Genomic DNA, 21086 nt, shown 5'->3' with positions numbered 1-21086 from the left:
GCTGGCGGCAGGGCTTTCTCAGCGGAGCGCGGGGAGTGCAGCTCCACGTGTCCGCCCGGCGCCATGTTCCCTGCCTTGCGGCCGGTCTCCGCGGCGCCCGCTCCTTGCAGGTACCTGCTTATCGGCGTGCTTGTGGTTGCCGGCGGGTCCCCCTTGCGTCTCGCTCCTCTCATTTTCGTTTTGCCGCCCTGTTTGGAGTCAGTGTACTGATTTTCGGGTGTTAGCGGCGGAGGAGCTCTGTCCCATGCGCCTTTACTCCTCCATGCCTAAGCCACGCCCCCCCCGGCAATGTCGGCAGGAGGGGTTTTTAACCCTCTCTGCCTTTTCCTTTGCAGAGTACACAGCGTTCATTGAACATTGTGTACTGAAAGTGGAAGGGAATCTTCCACTAAGCGGGTTGGGAGGGGGGTCATGTGACTGCCGGGGTTCCCTGCTACAGACCCTGGACAGACCCTAGGCAGCTCTGCCAGTGATTAATGTCACTACAGGGGTTGCTTTCCCCTGTAACTGGGGCTCCTATAGATGCCCCAGCTACAGTGGGAAAGTGTCAAATGAAAAAAATAAAAAAATGTAAATGTCCCCCAGAGGTCTTACATGACTTCATGTGGGACATAGATAGTGAACATAATTCCATACATCAGTAAAACAAAATAACAGAATAAAACAATACATACATAAAGAAAATAACACAAAGCCGACGCCAACCAAAACCGGCGCCGTATGCACCCTGTAAACCAAAACCACACATTTTATATATCAAAACTTCCAAAACCAATAGAGGAACCAGTTCCCGTAATTTACTTTAGTGGAAATATACTAAATTAAAAAAATAACTATAAATGTTTTTTTTAGCATTTTACCCCCAATTAAACTAAAAGATTAACAGGGGGAAAAAGTCAGTGAAAAAGATATTTAAAAAAGAAAAAAAAAAATCGCTCTGTCACGGAAAAAAAATGCAGCAAAAATAATTTTGCTAGCTAAAAGGAAACAAAATATGGCAGCTAAACCGCCACATGGGTAAAATCCCTAAAAAGTGTCTGGTCCTTAAGGGGTTAATAGCATTCAGAAAGGATCTTAGGCTCTGTCTGGAATCCAAATTCAAGAAGAAAAATCTCTATCTCAAACATGTAGTTTACGCACAAGGCAATCTGGGGGAGTAAATTTATGTCTGCACTCATAAAGAAGGCACGTTCAGGAAACTTTATTAATGGGGGCGTGGCTTGGTGAGGCACCAGAATGGACGCTTGTGCTTATGCTCCGCTAAAGACAGGCTCACAGCAACATTACAGCGACGAGAGACGGGAGAAAATAACCCCACAGCATCGGGAAACTCACCAGGCATCCGGAGATGTCGAAGAGGAGAACAACCAGGGTGAAACCTTCCAGATTGGAGGACTTTTTCCCGGCGCACGCTACCACTCCTAACATGTCGGCGGAAGATGAACCAGCCAACGGCACACTGATGGGGGAAGTACAGACAACCCCAGACGTCGTGGGCACAGGTGAGCCGCTGACAGTAGGGGAAGAGATAGATGAGGTGGAGGTAGGTACAGAGGCTGTAGCGGAGAGATCAGCAGTTAACTCTCCCGGGGCTGGGGACAACACTAAGCGGGATGGGAGATATAAGATGGCGCCAGACACGCTGCAGCTGAACGTCCCCTCCCCCACAGACAGCTCGGAGAAGCAAAGAGACTGTCTGATGATTCTAACCCAGGCACATCTGACATGCAGAGCAGCAGCCAAAACAACGAGAAAGATAGCAGTTTAGCTAATCTCTCAGCCTCTAACAAACCGGCCTCAAAACTCTATATAAAAGAAATCGTCATGGCCCTGCACGACACCATCCAACTTGATTTATAGAACCTGACTTCCCACGTGAACTCCTCAGTCAAAGAAGTGAACACTCACATGGAAAAAACAGAATCTAAGATGGGAGAGCTGGTTAAATCTCACAACTCACTAATAGACTCTCACTATGACCTAGAAGCAAATCTAGCTAAGCTGCAACAAAAATTAACAGACTTAGAGGACAGAAACAGACGTAATAACGTCAAAATAAGAGGAGTATCCGAAAAAATCTCAAATGCCGAAATTATGGGATATGTGACGTGCTTCCTCCGAAAAATCCTCCCTGATGTTCCAGAACAGGAGCTAAAAATCGATAGAGCCCACAGGCTACCACTTCTGAAATTTCTCAAAGAAAACACACCCAGAGACATTATAATACGCACTATAATACGCAAAAAAAAAAAAAAAAAAGACAACACTGTTTGTAGCACATTTAATAGCTCTTTAATCACCTTTAGTTAACATCCAACCATAGCAGTTTAGGCGAAAAAAAAGGTCAAGAAATGCCCCCAAAAAGTGCATTTGTGCTGTGACATTTTTTTAATAAAGATTTTTTAATACGAAGTCCCCTTTTTGTATTTTTTTTTTCTTGCACCATTTGGTAATTGGAGGAGTTTAAAAAAAAAGAAAGTTACTTTTCTGTGTGAATTCTTACATGTTTAAGAACTTGTGATTTACAAGCAAAACATTTCCCACATTCTGAACATGAATAAGGCTTCTCTGCTGTATGAGTTATCTGATGTTTAACAAGATCTGATTTCCAAGCAAAATATTTCCCGCATTCTGAACACGAGAAGGGCTTCTGTCCTGTATGAGTTCTCTGATGTCTACCAAGCTGTAACTTCATTGTAAAACATTTCCCACATTCTGAACATGAAAATGGCTTCGCTCCTGTGTGAATTGTCTGATGTGTAACAAGATTTGATTTCTTTGAAAAACATTTCCCACATTCTGAACATGAGAATGGCTTCTCTCCTGTATGAGTTCTCTGATGTGTGGTAAGACGCAATTTCCGAGTAAAACATTTCCCACATTCTGAACATGAAAATGGTTTCTCTCCTGTGTGACTTCTCTGATGTAAAACAAGCTGTGATTTCACAATAAAACATTTCCCACATTCTGAACACGAGAATGGCTTCTCTTCTGTATGAGTTCTCTGATGTATAACAAGCTGTGATTTCCGAGCAAAACATTTCCCACATTCTGAACATAAGAAGGGCTTCTCCCCTGTATGAGTTATCTGATGTCTAGCAAGCTGTAATTTCATATTAAAACATTTCCCACATTCTGAACATGAAAATGGCTTCTCTCCTGTGTGAGTTCTCTGATGTTTAACAAGGTGTGATTTACATACAAAACATTTCCCACATTCTGAACATGAGAAGGGCTTCTCTCCTGTGTGATTCCTCTGATGTTTAACAAGATCTGAATTCCAAGCAAAACATTTCCCACATTCTGAACATGGAAATGGCTTCTCCCCTGTGTGAGTTCTCTGATGTTTAACAAAATCTGATTTCCGAGCAAAACATTTCCCACATTCTGAACATGAGAAGGGCTTCTCTCCTGTGTGAGTTATCTGATGTCTAACAAGCTGTGATTTCACATTAAAACATTTCCCACATTGTGAACATGAAAATGGTTTCTCTCCTGTGTGAATTCTCTTATGTATAACAAGATCTGATTTTTGAGTAAAACATTTTCCACATTCTGAACATGAAAATGGCTTCTCTCCTGTGTGACTTCTATGGTGTATAGCAAGATGTGATTTCATATTAAAACATTTCCCACATTCTTCACATGAAAATTGCTTGACTCCTCTGTGTACTCTTTGATGTTCTTGTCTTCTGTGACTTTTCTTCTGCTTATTAGTCTGTGGTGGATCAGAAGAGGGAACCTGTATAGGAGGATCAGATGATGGCTCTTTGCTGTGAAGGGCTGAGGGGATATCTGGGATAATGGCAGGTCCTTCATATGTATCTTGTCTATTATCATCTGTTTCAAAGTTTGCAGATATCAGACACCCCTCTGAACTTGTACCATCATCTGTCAAAAATAAAGCAGATTTTACGATTATTGAACATAAGCAAAAATAATATTGATATTTTAGAACATTTCTATAAAAATTAGAGGTCGCATAGCGAGCCATGTAAGGGCTTCCTTATTTAAAAGTCCCTCGACACCTCAGGAAAAACAAGAATAGGGAAAAAAATAATCCATAAAATCTACACACATTGGAAATGTGATACCCTTTAAGCAAAATTGCTATTAATCTAATTTTGTTTGCAATGCACCCAATCAGATTTTTCAAGTGCTAAAATTTCTTCATCCACCCAGCTTTCCTGAGACAGTGTTACACAGCTTTCCATGTAGCACAGGATTTATTTTTTCAGCATTTTGTTTCTCAGAACTTGCAATCACTTGCAATCACCCCCTCCTTTCCTGAGGAGAGAGCTGACTCTTACATCATCTAGCACAGAAGGCGTCACCAAGGAAAAAACAATCACAGCATGAATGCGCAGCAAATATCACACATTTGCACAAACCATTGTTTAATCACTTTAAATCATCCTTTTCCGCTGTAAAAATAATCTTTTGCACATAGTTTGTGACATTTTTAGCTAACTTATTCACTTTTAGGGTGACTACACACTACAGTTTTTTTTCCCTGCGAAATTCGCAGCATTTTTTTCTCTGCAGGGGTCTATGGGACTTGAAATGTTAAAATCGCGATTGCGCAAAATGCTGCGAATTTCGCAGGGAAAAAAAAAACTGTAGTGGGTAGTCACCCTTATATAGCTTTTTTCCCCATATCCACTGTAATATCTCCCCCTTTGCTCACACTGCAATAAATTGCATTCTTTACATGGCAATAACAGTATCATCATTCTTCTATTAAGCATCAACTATTAGTCAATCTGTTACTCACAGTCAAACATTGCATAGCTGTAATGCAACAATTATTTCAAAGACTGCAAAACACACTAAAACATGCTGCAAAAGTCTCTTCAATTTAAGTAAGCAGTGATAAAGGCCCTGGTAAAGCAAACGATGACCGATAGCGCGTCCCTGTGTATACTTGCTCCTGTGCTGTTACACAGGAGCAACTATTGCTGGATCACTCACAGCACAGCCAGCAGGAAGGTAGGGTGGCCAAGAAGTGTTCTCCCCTGCCCGCCTCCATTCACTGTAAGTAGTCATTGAGCACCGAACGGCTGCTGTTTACACTATACTACTATTATTCAGTTTTAAAGGCCCATTTAGAGGATGCAGAAGACAAGCGGGGTGACTTCTGTATCCAGCTGTTCCCCACTCCGATCACCCGGCTGCTATACAGCCGAACGCTCTGAGCGGAGGATGCAGAAGACAAGCGGGGTGTTCCAGCTGCATCCAGCTGTTCTCTGCTCAGTGCGCCCAGCTGTTATACAACCAAGTGCTCCGTGCAGGATATGGAGAACAGAGCTGGACCGCTCTGTTCATACCCAGCCTGTCATCAAGGAGCGGGATACAGCTGAAACAATAGTATTAGCTGTATCCCACTGTGAATCGCTGATAAGGTTCATTCATAAGGTTTCATGCTGAAAGACAACGATGAGCAACAGCTTAACAAAAACTGCACGATCTCAGTGCAGTTAAGACGCAACGATTATCGCTCAAAAGACGGCTTAAAGCATGACCAAATTGAATGACTGGATGATTCTCGTCTAGTTTCTGCATGCATCTACACAGGACAATTATTGTTAGTAGTTTTTTAAAAACCCCACACTCCAATGGTAATAGTCCTGTATAAAAGGGCCATTAGTTTTCCATTGAGCCAAGGTTGCATGGTTGCATGAATAGGAACTCTCCCCCTCCTTTTCTGTTTTCCTGAGACACACACTTCTCATGTAGCTGTATTGACAACCCCCACCTCTGGCTGCTTGGCATAAAGCTCTCTTATTTCGTTCCTGAGAAGCTGAGGATATAAAAGGAGATGTCCCGAGGCAGCAAGTGGGTCTATACACTTCTGTATGGCCATAATAATGCACTTTGTAATGTACATTGTGCATTAATTATGAGCCATACAGAAGTTATAAAAAGTTTTATACTTACCTGCTCCGTTGCTAGCGTCCTCGTCTCCATGGAGCCGACTAATTTTTGGCCTCCGATGGCCAAATTAGCCGCGCTTGCGCAGTCCGGGTCTTCAGCTTTCTTCTATGGAGCCGCTCGTGCCAGAGAGCGGCTCCGTGTAGCTCCGCCCCGTCACGTGCCGATTCCAGCCAATCAGGAGGCTGGAATCGGCAGTGGACCGCACAGAAGAGCTGCGGTCCACGAAGGTAGAAGATCCCGGCGGCCATCTTCAGCGGTAAGTATTGAAGTCACCGGACCGCCGGGATTCAGGTAAGCGCTGTGCGGGTGGTTTTTTTAACCCCTGCATCGGGGTTGTCTCGCGCCGAACGGGGGGGGGGTTTAAAAAAAAAAAAACCCGTTTCGGCGCGGGACATCTCCTGAGAAGTCTGGGAAGCAACCACTAGATTTTCATAGTAGCCATTTCAGCGCTGCGGCATCTAAGCAGCAATATGCACAGATTACAGTAGCAGATTGCACAAAGTGATTCATAATTTTTTTTACAAAGCATAATTACACGGAATGGTCAAGTACATACCAGTGTGTAGAGCTTGACCTTCTTTTAACTGCATGTTTAACGTTTCTCCCCCTTCACCTTGGAGAATAATAATAATAATAATAAACTTTATTTGTATAGCGCCAACATATTCCGCAGCGCTTACATAGACAGGGGGAATACAGAAAGACAAAATACAAACATTACAGAACCACGGTTACATAGTAATCAGTTGATGGAAACAATAGGGGTGAGGGTCCTGCTCCAACGAGCTTACATACTACAAGTAATGGGGTGATACAGAGGGTAAAGGGGCTGGAGATGTGCACAGTATAGCGAGGTGGAGAGTGAGGATTAGTATACACATAGACAATGGTCAGACATTTAGCCGTGTGACGGCAGAAACGGTGTGACTGCAGGAGCGGTTTATGATGGCTAGCAGGGATTGCAGTCAGTAGGTCAGGGAGCATGTTATCAGGCGGAGTACAGAGAGGTTTGTTTAGGGAATGCGGTATGCCTCCCTGAAGAGGTGCGTTTTTAGAGCACGCCTGAAGTTCTGCGAGTCCTGGATTGCTCGGGTAGCCTTTGGTAGTGCGTTCCAGAGGACCGGTGCTGCTCTGGAGAAGTCTTGGAGGCGGGAATGAGAAGTTCGAATTAAAGGGGCGCTCAGTCTGGTTTCATTAGCAGAGCGGAGAGCCCGGGCTGGTTGATGGATTGAGATGAGGGAGGCGATATAGGGTGGCGCTGCACTGTGGAGGGCTTTGTGGATGAAGGTAGCGAGTTTGAATTGAATTCTGTATTTAACGGGCAGCCAGTGCAGTGACCGGCACAGGACAGAGGCGTCCGAGTAGCGGCTGGACAGGAAGATGAGCCTGGCTGCCGCATTCAGGATGGATTAAAGAGGGTAGAGTCTGGTGCAGGGGAGGCCGATCAGCAACGAGTTGCAATAATCGAGCCGGGAGTGGATGAGGGCGACAATAAGCGTTTTTAACGTCTCCACAGTGAGAAAAGAGCGGATTCTTGCGATGTTCTTGAGGTGCAGCTGACATGTTCGGGCCAGAGATTGGATGTAGGGGGCAAAAGAGAGATCAGAGTCAAATATGACCCCAAGGCAGCGGGCGTGTTGTCTAGGAGTTATGGTGGCGCCACACACTGAGATGGAGATGTCAGGATGAGGTCGGTTAGTGGAGGGTGGAAATACCAGTAAGTCAGTTTTAGAGAGGTTTAGTTTTAGGTAGAGAGAGGACATGGTGTTAGAGACAGCGGACAGACAGTGATGTTTTGGAGGAAGGGTGCAGAGATGTCACGGGCAGAGGTGTATAGCTGGGTGTCATCAGCGTACAGGTGGTATTTGAGGCCAAAACTCCTGATGGTTTGTCCAATAGGGGCTGTGTAGATAGAGAAGAGAAGGGGGCCAAGGACCGAGCCCTGGGGGACCCCAACAGCAAGGGGAAGAGGAGGGGAGGTAGAGCCAGCAAAGGAGACACTGAAAGAGCGGTCAGATAGGTAAGAGGAGAACCAGGAGAGGGCAGTGTCCTTTAGGCCAATAGAGCGTAGCATACTGAGGAGGAGTTTGTGGTCAACAGTGTCAAACGCTGCAGAAAGGTCGAGGAGGATCAGTAGGGAGTAATCGCCCCTCGATTTGGCTGTCAGTAGGTCATTGGATACCCTAGTAAGGGCAGTTTCTGTCGAGTGTTGAGGTCGGAAGCCAGACTGTAGGGGGTCTAGGAGAGAGTTCTCTGATAAATAGCTTACAAGGCGGGAGTAAACTAGGCGTTCTAGTAGTTTGGAGATGAAGGGGAGGTTTGAGATGGGTCTGTAGTTGGCAGCATCAGTCGCGTCCAGAGTCGGTTTCTTTAGCAGTGGGGATATGATGGCGTGTTTGAAAGAAGAGGGAAAGATGCCAGAGGTCAGAGAGAGGTTGAATATAGTGGTGAGATGGGAGATGACCACTGGGGAGAAGGAACGGAGGAGGTGTGAGGGGAGAGGGTCGCTAGCGCAGGTGGTGGGGCGAGCAGAGAAGAGCAATTTGGAGACTTCTTCCTCTGTCGCTGGTCTGAGTACAGACAGTGAGCAGGAGCTAGATGCAGTGCTGACAGGACTAGGGTCAGGGCTAGTCTGGGATTGGGAAGTTATTTCCTGACGGATGTCGTCTATTTTCTTTTTGAAGTAAGCAGCCAACTCTTCAGCACTGAGATCCGTCACTGGGGGCTGCGGTTTTGGGCTGAGAAGGGAGTGAAAAGTATCAAAGAGCCGTTTAGGGTTGTGCGATAATGAGGAGACTAGAGAGGTGAAGTAGACTTGTTTGGCATGGTGGAGGGCGAGGTTGTAGGTTCTGAGCATGAATTTGTAGTGGAGGAAGTCTGGTGCCGTTTGCGATTTCCTCCACAGCCGTTCAGCACTTCTAGAGCACCGCCGGATGAAGCGTGTATGAGGTGTGAGCCAGGGTTGCCGTGTTCTACATCGAATGGCTCGGGTTCTGGGGGGCGCTGCTTCATCCAGGGCATGTTTGAGAGCGGTGTTGTAGTGAGCGGCAGCCAGGTTGGGGCAGGAGAGGAGAGAGATGGGGGACAGAGAGGACTGTAGAGATTCAGCAAAGTCCTGGGTGTGAATGGCCTTAAGGTTCCTGTAGGTACTGTAGGTAGGTGGGTCTGGAGAGATGGTAGGGAGCGTGACAGAGAAAGAGAGGAAGTTATGATCCGAGAGCGGGAGAGGGGAGTTAGTGAAGTTGGAAACAAAGCAGAGACGGAAGAAGACCAGATCAAGAGTGTTGCCATCCCTGTGAGTGGGAGAGGCTGTGAGTTGAGAGAGACCAAGGGAGGAGGTGAGCGAAAGAAGCTTAGAGGCAGATGGTGACATAGGGTCATTAGTGGGGATGTTAAAAGAACATTCCGTGAGTGAGGGGCTTGACAGGTCCTTCTCATATGGCCCTAAACTCCACAGTTGCAACAAATTACATTTCTGTGTTTTTCTTTTTTTATCCACATATAGTAATTGAGTAGGATCTACCCAGCCCAGGCCCAGGTCGGTTTACATACACACCCAAGCACTTACCATTTTATCACATGACCACAATTACTTATGGCTCTTATCTGGCTTGCCTCCACTATACACCTACAAGCACTTACAGTTTTATCCTTTGGCTGCAATTAGAGATGCCCCTTGGCGTGGTTTCTTCCCACAACTCACAGCACAAATCTGTGTTGTTAAAAGGACCTTTATTTTAAAATTATTTTTACCCTCTTTCCACAGTCTGTTCAGCTCACTAATTGTAAAAACACTCAAATGCGCACCTTATGCAACAGCCTGGAGTAGCATACCATAAAAGGTACCTTTCTGAGTGATATACTCAACCAACAAGCAGCCAAGCACTTCTGTTTTCCTGCTTCAATCTCAAATGCTGTAGTCAATATAGAAGGACACACTCGGGGGAGCAGAGGCAGAAAAAAAACAAAAAAAAACAACTTCACCTTAATATATATATCAAATTTAAATATCCTGTCTACCACAACAAGAAGCAGGTCTGAGGAAACCTTTTCTTTGGTAAGATAAATGTATTTGAAATATTGTATATTTGCCCGCCCAATTTGCAAAATTAACGCCATAACGTCTTTGGGAATGTCAGTCAGATGTAACATTTTTTTTTCTGCAAAGTTACAATGTAGTCACTATAAAATGTTAGTCCAAGGGGGAAGAAGATAGGGTTGAAACATCACCAAGATCAACACAGTCCAAAGACTGCAGTGTAAGACATAGCTTCAGTACTTATTAAAGGGGTTGTCCCGCGCCGAAACGGGTTTTTTTTTTTTTTTTAACCCCCCCCTCCCGAGACAACCCCGATGCAGGGGTTAAAAAAACAACCCGCACAGCGCTTACCTGAATCCCGGCGGTCCGGCGTCTTCATACTTACCTGCTGAAGATGGCCGCCGGGATCCTTTGTCTCCGTGGACCGCAGGGCTTCTGTGCGGTCCATTGCCGATTCCAGCCTCCTGATTGGCTGGAATCGGCACGTGACGGGGCGGAGCTACACGGAGCCGGCATTCTACACGAGCGGCCCCATAGAAGACTGCAGAAGACCCGGACTGCGCAAGCGCGGCTAATTTGGCCATCGGAGGGCGAAAATTAGTCAGCTCCATGGGAACGAGGACGCCAGCAACGGAGCAGGTAAGTAAAAAACTTTTTATAACTTCTGTATGGCTCATAATTAATGCACAATGTATATTACAAAGTGCATTAATATGGCCATACAGAAGTGTATAGACCCACTTGCTGCCGCGGGACAACCCCTTTAAGCCATCATATAATTTTGAGCACACAGCAAGCTGGTTCCTTCAAATTCATTCAATTTACAGCTGTAGCATTCAATCACAATCACATCTCGGGGCAATAAATCATGTACATTCAGATCACTCACCTCAGAAAACGTTTGGGCAAAATTTACATTCGGATTCAAAACTTACCCCAAAACATAGCATCTGTCAGGTTCTTAGACACAGATCAAAGCATGACAGGTTGACAACCAATTACACTGGTCAACAAATCAAAATATTCTGTATCTGGTTTGGAAACAGGTTGATTCAACTAATTTTGGGGCGCTGAATTCAGTGGAAGAATCAGATTCTATCACATCACATTTGTGAGATACATAGCACTATTACATAGACAATAATACCGTATTGACAAATATTGTCTGGTTTTAAATACAAGAAAAAAATAACACTCAGAACTCAATGATGTTTTTCTGGTAATGTATTTGTGAATGCAACTCAAAAAATCCTTAATGAAGAGAAGTGCTTCATGCAGATTACAGCAAACACTAAACAGCAGTACAGATAGGCTCATGTCAGTAACCTTCCTGCTTAACTATATTGTTCTGACATCTAGTGACCATTTTTAGAACTTCATCCACTGTGTATTACATTCAAATAGAGTTTAGCTTAGTCACTGATTTAATTTTATATACATAATTCACCAGAAAATGAGCTCAAACAAAAACTTTTTTTAAAAAAATGAAAAAAATCTAAATTACATAAAAACCTTACATGATACATCATTTCTAAAAGGTAAATTCAGATTCTACACCCAAAAAAAAAAATCCATGAAAATTAATATATCGCACACCAGATGCAAAAATGCTGTTGAGCAGCGTTATCAGCCAAGTCATAAATCCTACCTCTACAATGCAATGTCTGTTGAGTGGTTCTTAGGCCACTGCTTAGGCATTTAATGCAGTGCTGGATGAACCAATCACAGCCATCGCATTGGTATATCCAGTGCTACATTGATTGGCTGAGCAGTGGTTGAAGAACCAGTCCTAGCCATTGCTTTCTGGAGACGAGATTTATGAATTTTGTAACCAGGAAGTGATGATCTATGGGGGGCAGAGGACTACGGGAACCACATTCAACCTCTAGACAGCAGCAGGAGGGACCTGGACCGAGGCTGCTGAGTAATGTATTCTTTTTTTTTTTATGTAGTGTAACTAGGGCTTATTTTTCAAGTCCCCCCCGCCCAAAAAAGGCTAGGGCTTATTTTTGGGGTAGGTCATATTGTCAGGAAAACACAGTAGCGCACTCATCTGTTTTTCCATAAAAGAGAAAATTACTGTATATACTCAAGTATAAGCCTAGTTTTTCAGCACTTTTTTTGTGCTGAAAAAGCCCCCCCTCTCGGCTTATACTTGAGTCAGGAAAGGCTTAAAAAAACCTCGGTGCGGCAGGCTGCTTGAATTCTCTCTGCTATCATCCCCCACCGTCCTCTTTGCTCGGCTCTGTCATCCCCCGCCATCAGCGCTGTGTAAGTAAGAGCTGGGATTGGATCGAGCGCTGGCCAGTCACAGATGGTGCTCGATCGTATACAGCCAATCCAGCTGCTTTAGATTTCTCCCTGCTCGGCTTTCAAATCCCCTGACATCAGTGCTGTGTAAGTAAGTGCTGTGATTGGATCGAGCGGCAGCTGTGATTGGCTGGCGCTCAATCCAATCACAGCGCTTACTTACACAGAACTGACAGAGCCAAGCAGTAAGGATGGCAGGGGATGACAGCAGGGAGAATTCAAGCAGCTTGTCGTACGGACACAGATGCCAGCTGGGAGGTGAGTATGGAGGTTTTTTTTTTTTTACCTAGTATATACTCGAGTCAATAAGTTTTCCCAGTTTTTAGTGGGGAAACTTATTGTCTCGGCTTATACTTGGGTCGGCTAATACTCGAGTATATACGGTACTGCATTCTTTGCTGGGATCTGGAGCGTATCCGGTCATGCCCCCGCATTGGGAGCCAAATGTTAGTGAAAACTAAAGGTTTTACTTTCAAAGGTATGCCTTTTGGCTTTTAAGTTAGCCGTTTGTTTGAAGCCAAAAATAACTTGCACCACAACAACCAGATGTGATATGTTTAATAAATTGACAGGCTGCAGTTTTTATAGAGGCACTCGCCTCAATTGAAATAATAATTAATTCATTACCATTGGTTCATAAATCAAAACATGTATGAATATGCATGATAACGTATTAACATCTAAATCACCAAAAAGACTTCTCCTAGGCGGAGTGACACCATATATCATTGATTCTCAGAACACAGGTACAAGAATGTAAAACAATAAGTTACATATGCGAGTGTGGAACCACTGCCTCGTCCCTCTGGGCAGGAAAACCAGCCGGAACAGATAGCTGACCCAGAGACCAGGTGGAAACTAGGACTGAGCGATCCCTGAACTGGTAAGGAATAGGGAAATCCCTGCCTAACAGAAAGCAAAGTAATCGTCCTGACAAGGATGGCCGTGAACTGGAACCTGGGCACTGACTAATAGAATAGATTACCACGCACTTTAAGAAAACTGATACAAATAGCTATTTGGATTATAAGAGCTGCCACGCTAGAGCCTGGAAAAATAATATTCCGTTTGGTCAGTTTGTGAGAATAAGGAGGAACTGCACAAGATTAGAAGACTATAAAATCCAAGCAGCAACTTTGAAAAAACGCTCCAAAGAAAAAGGCTATCCATTGAATCCGATTGAAGCAGCTTATGAAAAAGCACTTAAACAAGATATATCCATGGAAAGTTCTAACGAAAAAGGATCAAAGGACAACGATGCAAGAACCATCAGATTCATTACGAGATATAACAACCAGCATGGCAAAATTGGCAGAATTCTATCTAAACACTGGAGCCTTCTGAAGGAGATTCCGTTTTTACAAAAAAATTCTACCTACAAATCCATGCATTACATTCTGTAGAAATCGAACCATTAAAAATAGGATAGCCCCTTCCTGCCCCCATGGGAAAAAAGAGGAATAAAACTCCCAATATTATGAAACACAAATTTTTCAGTACTAACACTTTAACCCTTTGCAATCCAATTTGGGATTCAGGGTTTCCTAGGGGGTTTTCTCTTTCTGTCATTATACAATGGTGCCACCTGCTGGCTAGAGCCAGTACTGCGGTATTGGACATGCTGAAGAAGCCCCCGACAACAGAGCGGCCAGTAATATACAGTAAGAATACCCTGCTGGACATCTTCCGACATCGGAAGCTTTACAGCCTTGAATCAGAATGTCTTTAGACGTCAGACAGTGGATTGGAAAGGGTTAAGAGGATCATACAGATGTGGCCTCCCTCGCTGTAAATGCTGTTCTGCTATAATGCATGCCAGAAAAGACGTATCTGTAGCCCCTGATAAAGCCCCTTTTAGATTAGTTCATTTCTTAATTGCAGTAGTACGTACGTTATTTATTTATTAGAATGCCCCTGTGGCCTCCGATATATTGGCTGTACCACAAACGCTTTGCGAATTCGGCTCAATAAACACAGTCATAATATTTTGAAAGGTTTTATCAATCACAGCGTATCCAGACACTTTTTAGAAAAGCATAACAAAAAGTTTTCCGGTTTGAGAATAACCCCACTTGAAAAAAAATCAAGATGGGTCTGTTTTCCCTTTTAAAGAATAGGGAAATGTTCTGGATTTTTAAACTCCAAACTCTGATGCCCAATGGCCTAAATGAAGTTTTAGAGAAGGTTTAATATGCATATTTATCTTTTAAATCTATCCATACATATTTATATAGAATCTTAAAGGGGTTGTCCCGCGGCAGCAAGTGGGTCTATACACTTCTGTATGGCCATATTAATGCACTTTGTAATGTACATTGTGCATTAATTATGAGCCATACAGAAGTTATAAGAAGTTTTTCACTTACCTGCTCCGTTGCTAGCGTCCTCGTTTCCATGGAGCCCGTCTAATTTTCGGCGTCTAATGGCCAAATTAGACGCGCTTGCGCAGTCCGGGTCTTCTTCTTTTCTCAATGGGGCTCCGTGTAGCTCCGCCCCGTCACATGCCGATTCCAGCCAATCAGGAGGCTGGAATCGGCAATGGACCGCACAGAAGCCCTGCGGTCCACCGAGGGTGAAGATCCCGGCGGCCATCTTCAACCGGTAAGTAAGAAGTCACCGGAGCGCGGGGATTAAGGTAAGCGCTGTGCGGTGTTCTTTTTTAACCCCCGCATCGGGGTTGTCTCTGAAAAAAAAAAAACCCGTTTCGGCGCGGGACAACCCCTTTAATTATATATATTTTAGTCAGAGTCACACTATGCACCATGTATTTGTTTTTTCATTGTATATGATGTATACCACTTTTTTCTAGTATAAGGCAAAATTTGATATATTGCATTTTTTAAATAATCTCAATATGCAATGACTTGGGCAACATATTATACATATTTTAAGATTTGTGCTGCTATGTATGTATTTCTATGCATATTTTTATATACTATTGCTTGTGCATCTATGTTTGCTCTTCTATCAAAACTAGTCACTGGCCAGTATTCTTCTTTTTCCTTATTATGGTGTATTTATATTCATGAGCAAAGTGTATATACTTTCTCAATTTGGGCTTTATTAGATATATGACTAGCTTTCCATCTCCACTATTAGTGGAGCTTATAAGTTTGTGTATCTTTATTATAACCCTTTTATAATATTTATTGCATCTGAAGACCATGGTATATTTAAGATATATATATATATATATATATATATAATCTATAGTTAAGATAGTTAAGACTTTACTTGCCGAATGTGGATACGCTCCCCCGGTGTGGAGACCACTTCCACTGCGGCTACAATCCCCATGACAACGCAGTGCATCATCTCATTGTATAGTGTGGGGCTACTTCCTCGATACGGACCTTCCCCCTCCCGGACGCAATGACGTCATCACGTCTGAGGACAGCGTGATTTCCATGGCAGCATACCCATCACACTATACAGTATAAGGACGCTTTCCTTTCTGTACGTCATCACGTTTGATGATTCAGCGACATCACATGACCGGCTTAACAGACCCCGTCATCAATGATCGCCCCCTCCGGACGGGCGCCAGACTTGCAACGCTGGTTACACATGTGAGAGGTATTTCCTTGTAGGTATATATATATATATGTATTTGGTCTTATGTGTATATACGGCTGTGTTGTGCACCGAAACGCGTCGCCGTAATAAAGCTCTCTCATCATACACTCTTGAAGTCCTTTGACACTCGTGGATGACACTCAGAGGAGGGGGCTTTTGTACACCATACCCCCCTCCTTCTCAAGTAAGTGTGGATTAATTTCTTTCGGTGTACCTTACATACACCTATTGCCATTTGGGTTTTTCACCTCCTGAGCACAGAACTTTTTTCTGACAGTTGCTCTATAGAATCATAGAATGGTAGAGGTGGAAGGGACCTCCAGGGTCATAGGGTTCAACCCCCTGCTCAATGCAGGATTCACTAAATCATCCCAGTCAGATATTTGTCTAGCCTTTGTTTGAACACTTCCATTGAAGGAGAACTCCCCACCTCCCATGGTAACCTGTTCCACTCACCGATCACCCTCACAGTCAGAAAGTTTTTTCGAATATTTAATTTGTGTCTCCTCCCTTTCAGTTTCATCCCATTGCTTCCAGTCTTTCCTTGTGCAGCTGAGAACAGGGCTGATCCCTCTGCACTGTGACAGCCCTTCAGATATTTTTAGACAGCTACTAAGTCTCCTCTCAGCCTTCTTTTTTGCAAGCTAAACATTCCCAGATCCTTTAACTGTTCCTCATAGGACATGATTTGCAGACCGCTCACCATCTTGGTAACTCTTTTCTGAACTTGCTCCAGTTTGTCTATGTCACAACCCTAACACTAGAACAGGTCGTACCAAGCAGGAACAGAGCCTGAGGGTGAGAGTAGGTAACAAATAACCTGGAAGGAACACAAGTAGCAAACGGCTACAGCAGACTAGAGATTAGTAGCAACAGAAATCAATGCAGGAGCAGCAGCCACAAGCTGTCATACAAGTACAACAACACTGCAGTACTGATGACCAGGTCTGAGGGAGCTTTATAGGGGAGTGTTTTGGAAACAGCCTCCAGCCGAGTGGAGGAGTCAGGAAGTGTTAACTTCAGAGATGCTGAAGCAAATTAAACACAAACTTAGATAACAGACAGAGCAGAGCAGCAGACGTGTCTGCTATACTTAATAAAGATGTTTTAGGAACAAATCAGGAACTGTGAGCTTCGACTCAGGCCATTGACTCTGCTTTCTCAATCTCTTCCCTGGTATGTTCTAACCACTAAGGCCCTTTTTATTGTTTAGCATTTTTCTGCAAATCTTGTTAAGGGCTCCCACCCACTTGCATTTTTTTAACATGAATGTCAATGGGACATTCTAATGTTAAAATGCATAACACACAAATTGCAAAAGCACAAATTTGCAATGCATTGTTAACATTAGAAAGTCCCATAGACAGACAGAGTTTAAAAAAACGCAGTGTTAAAGAAACAAAAGTGGGTAGGATCCCTAAAGGAAAGCTAACAAGACCATGACAGACAGAAGGACACAAAATGGAAGGAACATAGAGGAAATGGAGTCATATACACTTACCGACAGTAATTAGCAAACAGATCACAATCTAATACTAGACCTCAAAGCGAGGACTACTAGATCATGATGTTCCCCACCAGGCTGTTCTTTTGCAGTTTTCTCCTTCTGTGGTAAAGCCTCCATCTTCATAGGTTCATATGCCAGTCTACACATTACTATGCTTCTAGTAAATGCTCAGTAGAGAACTATAAAGGTTCATTTTCATATGGGTATAGTATAAATAACAGATTTATTCAGATATTAAATGTGTATGAGTGCCGAGGCATGTTTCTATTTGGCCTGGTTGACGTCAGTTGCAGTCATTGTATCTGCAGCTGTCTCCTCTGCTCTATTCATGAAAAATGGAGACTCCTTCTCCTCGCACACAGGACCAATACTTTTGTGAAGTGGAAGGGAAAATCCTCTTGTTCTCTGGATATCTGCAGTCACTATGACCTTGATTTTCATGCCTATTCAGGGCCATTGCCCTAGTGCAACCACTACACCAGGAATGGAAATGCACACATCCCCAGTGTACATCACATAATATACACCAGATTCCAGCTAATGGCACCATTATGTGGCCCCTCATACTCTAAAAACAAATTCGGTAATCTAGCCACATCACTGCTTGCAGTCACAAGGTGAACCAGTGCCATCCTACCATTCATCTACAGTGGTGGTGCAACAGCATGATCCTATGGGCAGATAAGTAACTGAGTGCATCACCACTCATGTCATTAAATTGGGGCAGACCAGTCCCGCCCCCCTCCCCCCCATCACTAAATAACTTCTTCAGGGCAGTGTTGGAGCATCATCAGTGCTTGGCTCTTATTTAAGGAGGGTTTCTAGCTTGCAACCTACAAGCACAGCCCAGCCCATTGGGACAGATCTGTAGAAGAACTACTAGATCTTCTCCTGCTAAATTCTGTCTCTTTTTGGACATCATTCTCCCACACACTATCATAATATTGCTTATATATTAAATGGTTCCATCCAAATATAATGTGTCCATCAAAAACCAAGCCCTCATGTATCCGTTTCTGAAGAGGGTATAAATCTTTTCCGGTTGCAGTGAGATTTGTTATATGATAATGATGATCCGGCATCCAGGAGAGAAGCATTCCTGACACTCATAGCACCAACCTTCCATCTTCCAAGGAATCTTCTGTTATCCGGGTCTATGCCTCCACAATCTGGATTCTAGGAGTCTAACAGGAGCTAATGGTTCCTTAGTTCTAAAATTAGGGATACTCTTCTCCCAATAGTGCTGGCAGCAAACGATGAAGGAATCGGCCTCGTTCACATAGATATATTTTATATCCGGACTACAGATGGATTTTACACTTATATTTTCTATTTCAAAACTTTTATTCTTCTAAATAACGGATACAATACATAAGATAATCACAGCATTATAATGATGTGGTGCCCATAATTACACCCATATTATAGATGCCCATCGTGTGTTATCGCCTATAACGGTATCACATGTCACCCACATTTAGTTTGTACTCCGGCTGAATGGGGAACATCCAGCAGAAACTGACACATCCCAGAGCTTATAAATCTACATAACTATCTGCAGCCGCTGACCGAGGAGAATCTGTGACTCTTCTCTGCTGTATTTAGTGGTTACTACTCACCTGGGCGGTTACATGTGGGAATCTCCTCTTTACACTGCTGATCATCCGTCCCATTTGTCTCTGTAGTATTAATATTGGTCAGATCTTCATCTTGATACAAAAGCTGTGAGACAAATATTGTAAAAGACAGCAGATGGTTAGAGAAGTCATGTGGAAGGTTTTACATGACCTGAAATGGTCATTAATCATCATGACAACCAATAATGACCTGACAGGAGTAGTTATATGAGCCATATGGTTGCAGGTCTAGTAGCCGGACATAGATATTAGATGGTGGCTCAGAGACCCCTCAGGAACCTCATACACATGTATATCTGGCATGGCTAGACACGCTGCACGTTGTCTCAGTGGAGGAGATCAGCGTCTACCAGACACATCCGCTGTTTGTCTTGGGTTAAATAAAGGAGCAGATAGATATAAATCCAACCTGTTGGCTCCTTATTCCCACCAGCAGTCTCCACCGCCAGAAAACTGGGAGAAGATCCAGAGAACATGTAATGTCTCTGGTCAGCGGTAATCCTGCCATCTCCACCGGCCTCATCACACAAGTAGAAGACATCTAATAAGACTGAAGACAAGAGCTTTACAGCTGTCTACAGATCAGAGGGACATCTCCATATACCTGATGGTCCTGTGGAAGAAGAGGATGGGGACATCTCTCTGGTGGGCTTCTCTTACTGGTTGGAACTGGAGGAAATACAGACAGACACTGATGTCATTCTTTACATACAGATAATAAAGTCCCCATGTATTTAGTTCTGTCTATTACCTGGTGATGGGAGCAGCTGGCGGGTCTCCATCATGGTGTCCTTGTACAGATCCTTGTGTCCTTCTAAATACTCCCACTCCTCCATGGAGAAATAGACAGCGACATCCTGACACCTTATAGGAACCTGACAATACAATGTACAGTCATCACCCAGAAGCCACCAGTGCCGTTACTGTATAATGTCCCAGCATTCCCTGCAGCGTCACCTCTCCAGTCAGCAGCTCAATCATCTTGTTGGTGAGTTCTAGAATCTTCTGTACATTGATGTCCTCGTATATCAGGGGGTAAGGTGGGGGCCCGTTGATTTGGCTCAAAAGTTTTCCCGATTCATCACACACAGGGGTCCAATAGCCAATACTAGAGGTCTTCTTTACTACTGTGTAATCCTGTATATGGAGTGACAGTAATAAATATCACTACAGACATTTCCAAAGTCTATCACCTCTCCAGTGACATCATCTGTTTTTAACATAGATAAGAAATTTTGTATTATGACATCATCTGAATTTCTCACCTCCCCAATAAGACAGAAGATTATCTCTAGGCTGACATTTAATATCCTCTCCACCATCTTGCTCGTGTCCTTCTCCATCCTTGACGGGTTGATCAGGGAAATTCTCTTATGTAGTGAAGGACAACAGAGGATCCTCTACTGCGGGAACCTGAGTGGACAGAAAGATGATCCAATATGAAAACCACAGAGATCCAAAAGGAAAAAGTACATTTACTGGAGAAAATAAGTGGAACCATTGGAGGAGCCAGTAACACAGACAGTAGATCAACCATGTAGGAACCTCTTCATCTCACTCTTGTAACAAGGCTGGATTATCGTATGTGCTGATACACATGACCAGTGCTGACCAATCCCTGGCCTCAGAGTACTGGCATGAACATTTCGAGATTGGTATCCCTTCTTCCTCCTTCTGTGACAACATGTCATTGTCCTTAAGACCATGTAGCGTCTATTCCAGCAGGCAGACAACAGGTATGGTCATAGTGATCCCTGCATCATCACCACAGACCGTTTTTGCTGTTTCCTCAAAAAGCAAGGTAAAAATGGCACAGACATTTTTTATTAGAACAATAGATTTTTATTAGTCTTGTGCATGAGTATAGTTACAGAGCACGAGTATATCTTACAGATAAAAGAAAAATCCTTTGACTATGCATGCCCAGCTGTCATCTCTTTCTGGTAGTGTTCAGCATGTGGCAATGAGACCTCATCTTTTATCCAAGGATGAAATCTCATCGCCACACAATTAAAGAGAGGAAGACAGAATTACTGGTGGCAGAATATTTTTCTAGTCATGGACAACATAGAAATATGAAAGT

The 21086-nt window shown here is 43.6% G+C and overlaps 2 protein-coding genes across 3 annotated transcripts in view; one reads left to right on the top strand and one right to left on the bottom strand.

Moving 5' to 3' along the window:
* LOC136629139 (oocyte zinc finger protein XlCOF6-like) overlaps positions 1-21086 on the top strand; it is a 913937-nt gene that overhangs the window by 113419 nt on the left and 779432 nt on the right. The window lies entirely within an intron of this gene.
* Positions 2480-20346, bottom strand: LOC136627175 (oocyte zinc finger protein XlCOF6-like). Its single transcript, XM_066602109.1, has 4 exons — positions 20269-20346; positions 19961-20140; positions 19755-19878; positions 2480-3891 (listed from the first exon to the last, which is right to left on the bottom strand). The coding sequence occupies exons 1-4, from the start codon at positions 20344-20346 to the stop codon at positions 2480-2482; spliced, it is 1794 nt and encodes a 597-aa protein (XP_066458206.1).

The sequence above is a fragment of the Eleutherodactylus coqui genome, chromosome 5, assembly GCF_035609145.1.
Source record: "Eleutherodactylus coqui strain aEleCoq1 chromosome 5, aEleCoq1.hap1, whole genome shotgun sequence".
In the NCBI taxonomy this organism is placed as follows: Eukaryota; Metazoa; Chordata; class Amphibia; order Anura; family Eleutherodactylidae; genus Eleutherodactylus; species Eleutherodactylus coqui.
The sequence above is the reverse complement of the archived record's forward strand: the minus strand, read 5'-3'. Positions and strand labels throughout refer to the sequence as shown.

What these genes read in the sequence shown, in the direction of transcription:
- LOC136627175 (XM_066602109.1), bottom strand. Translation starts at nt 20,346, where the DNA reads ATGGAGAAGGACACGAGCAAGATGGTGGAGAGGATATTAAATGTCAGC. An exon ending in TTGAGCTGCTGACTGGAGAG is followed by an intron (nt 19,879 to 19,960) that starts GTGACGCTGCAG and finishes TTGTATTGTCAG; the next exon opens with GTTCCTATAAGGTGTCAGGA. An exon ending in CCAGCTGCTCCCATCACCAG is followed by an intron (nt 3,892 to 19,754) that starts GTAATAGACAGA and finishes TATTTTTGACAG; the next exon opens with ATGATGGTACAAGTTCAGAG.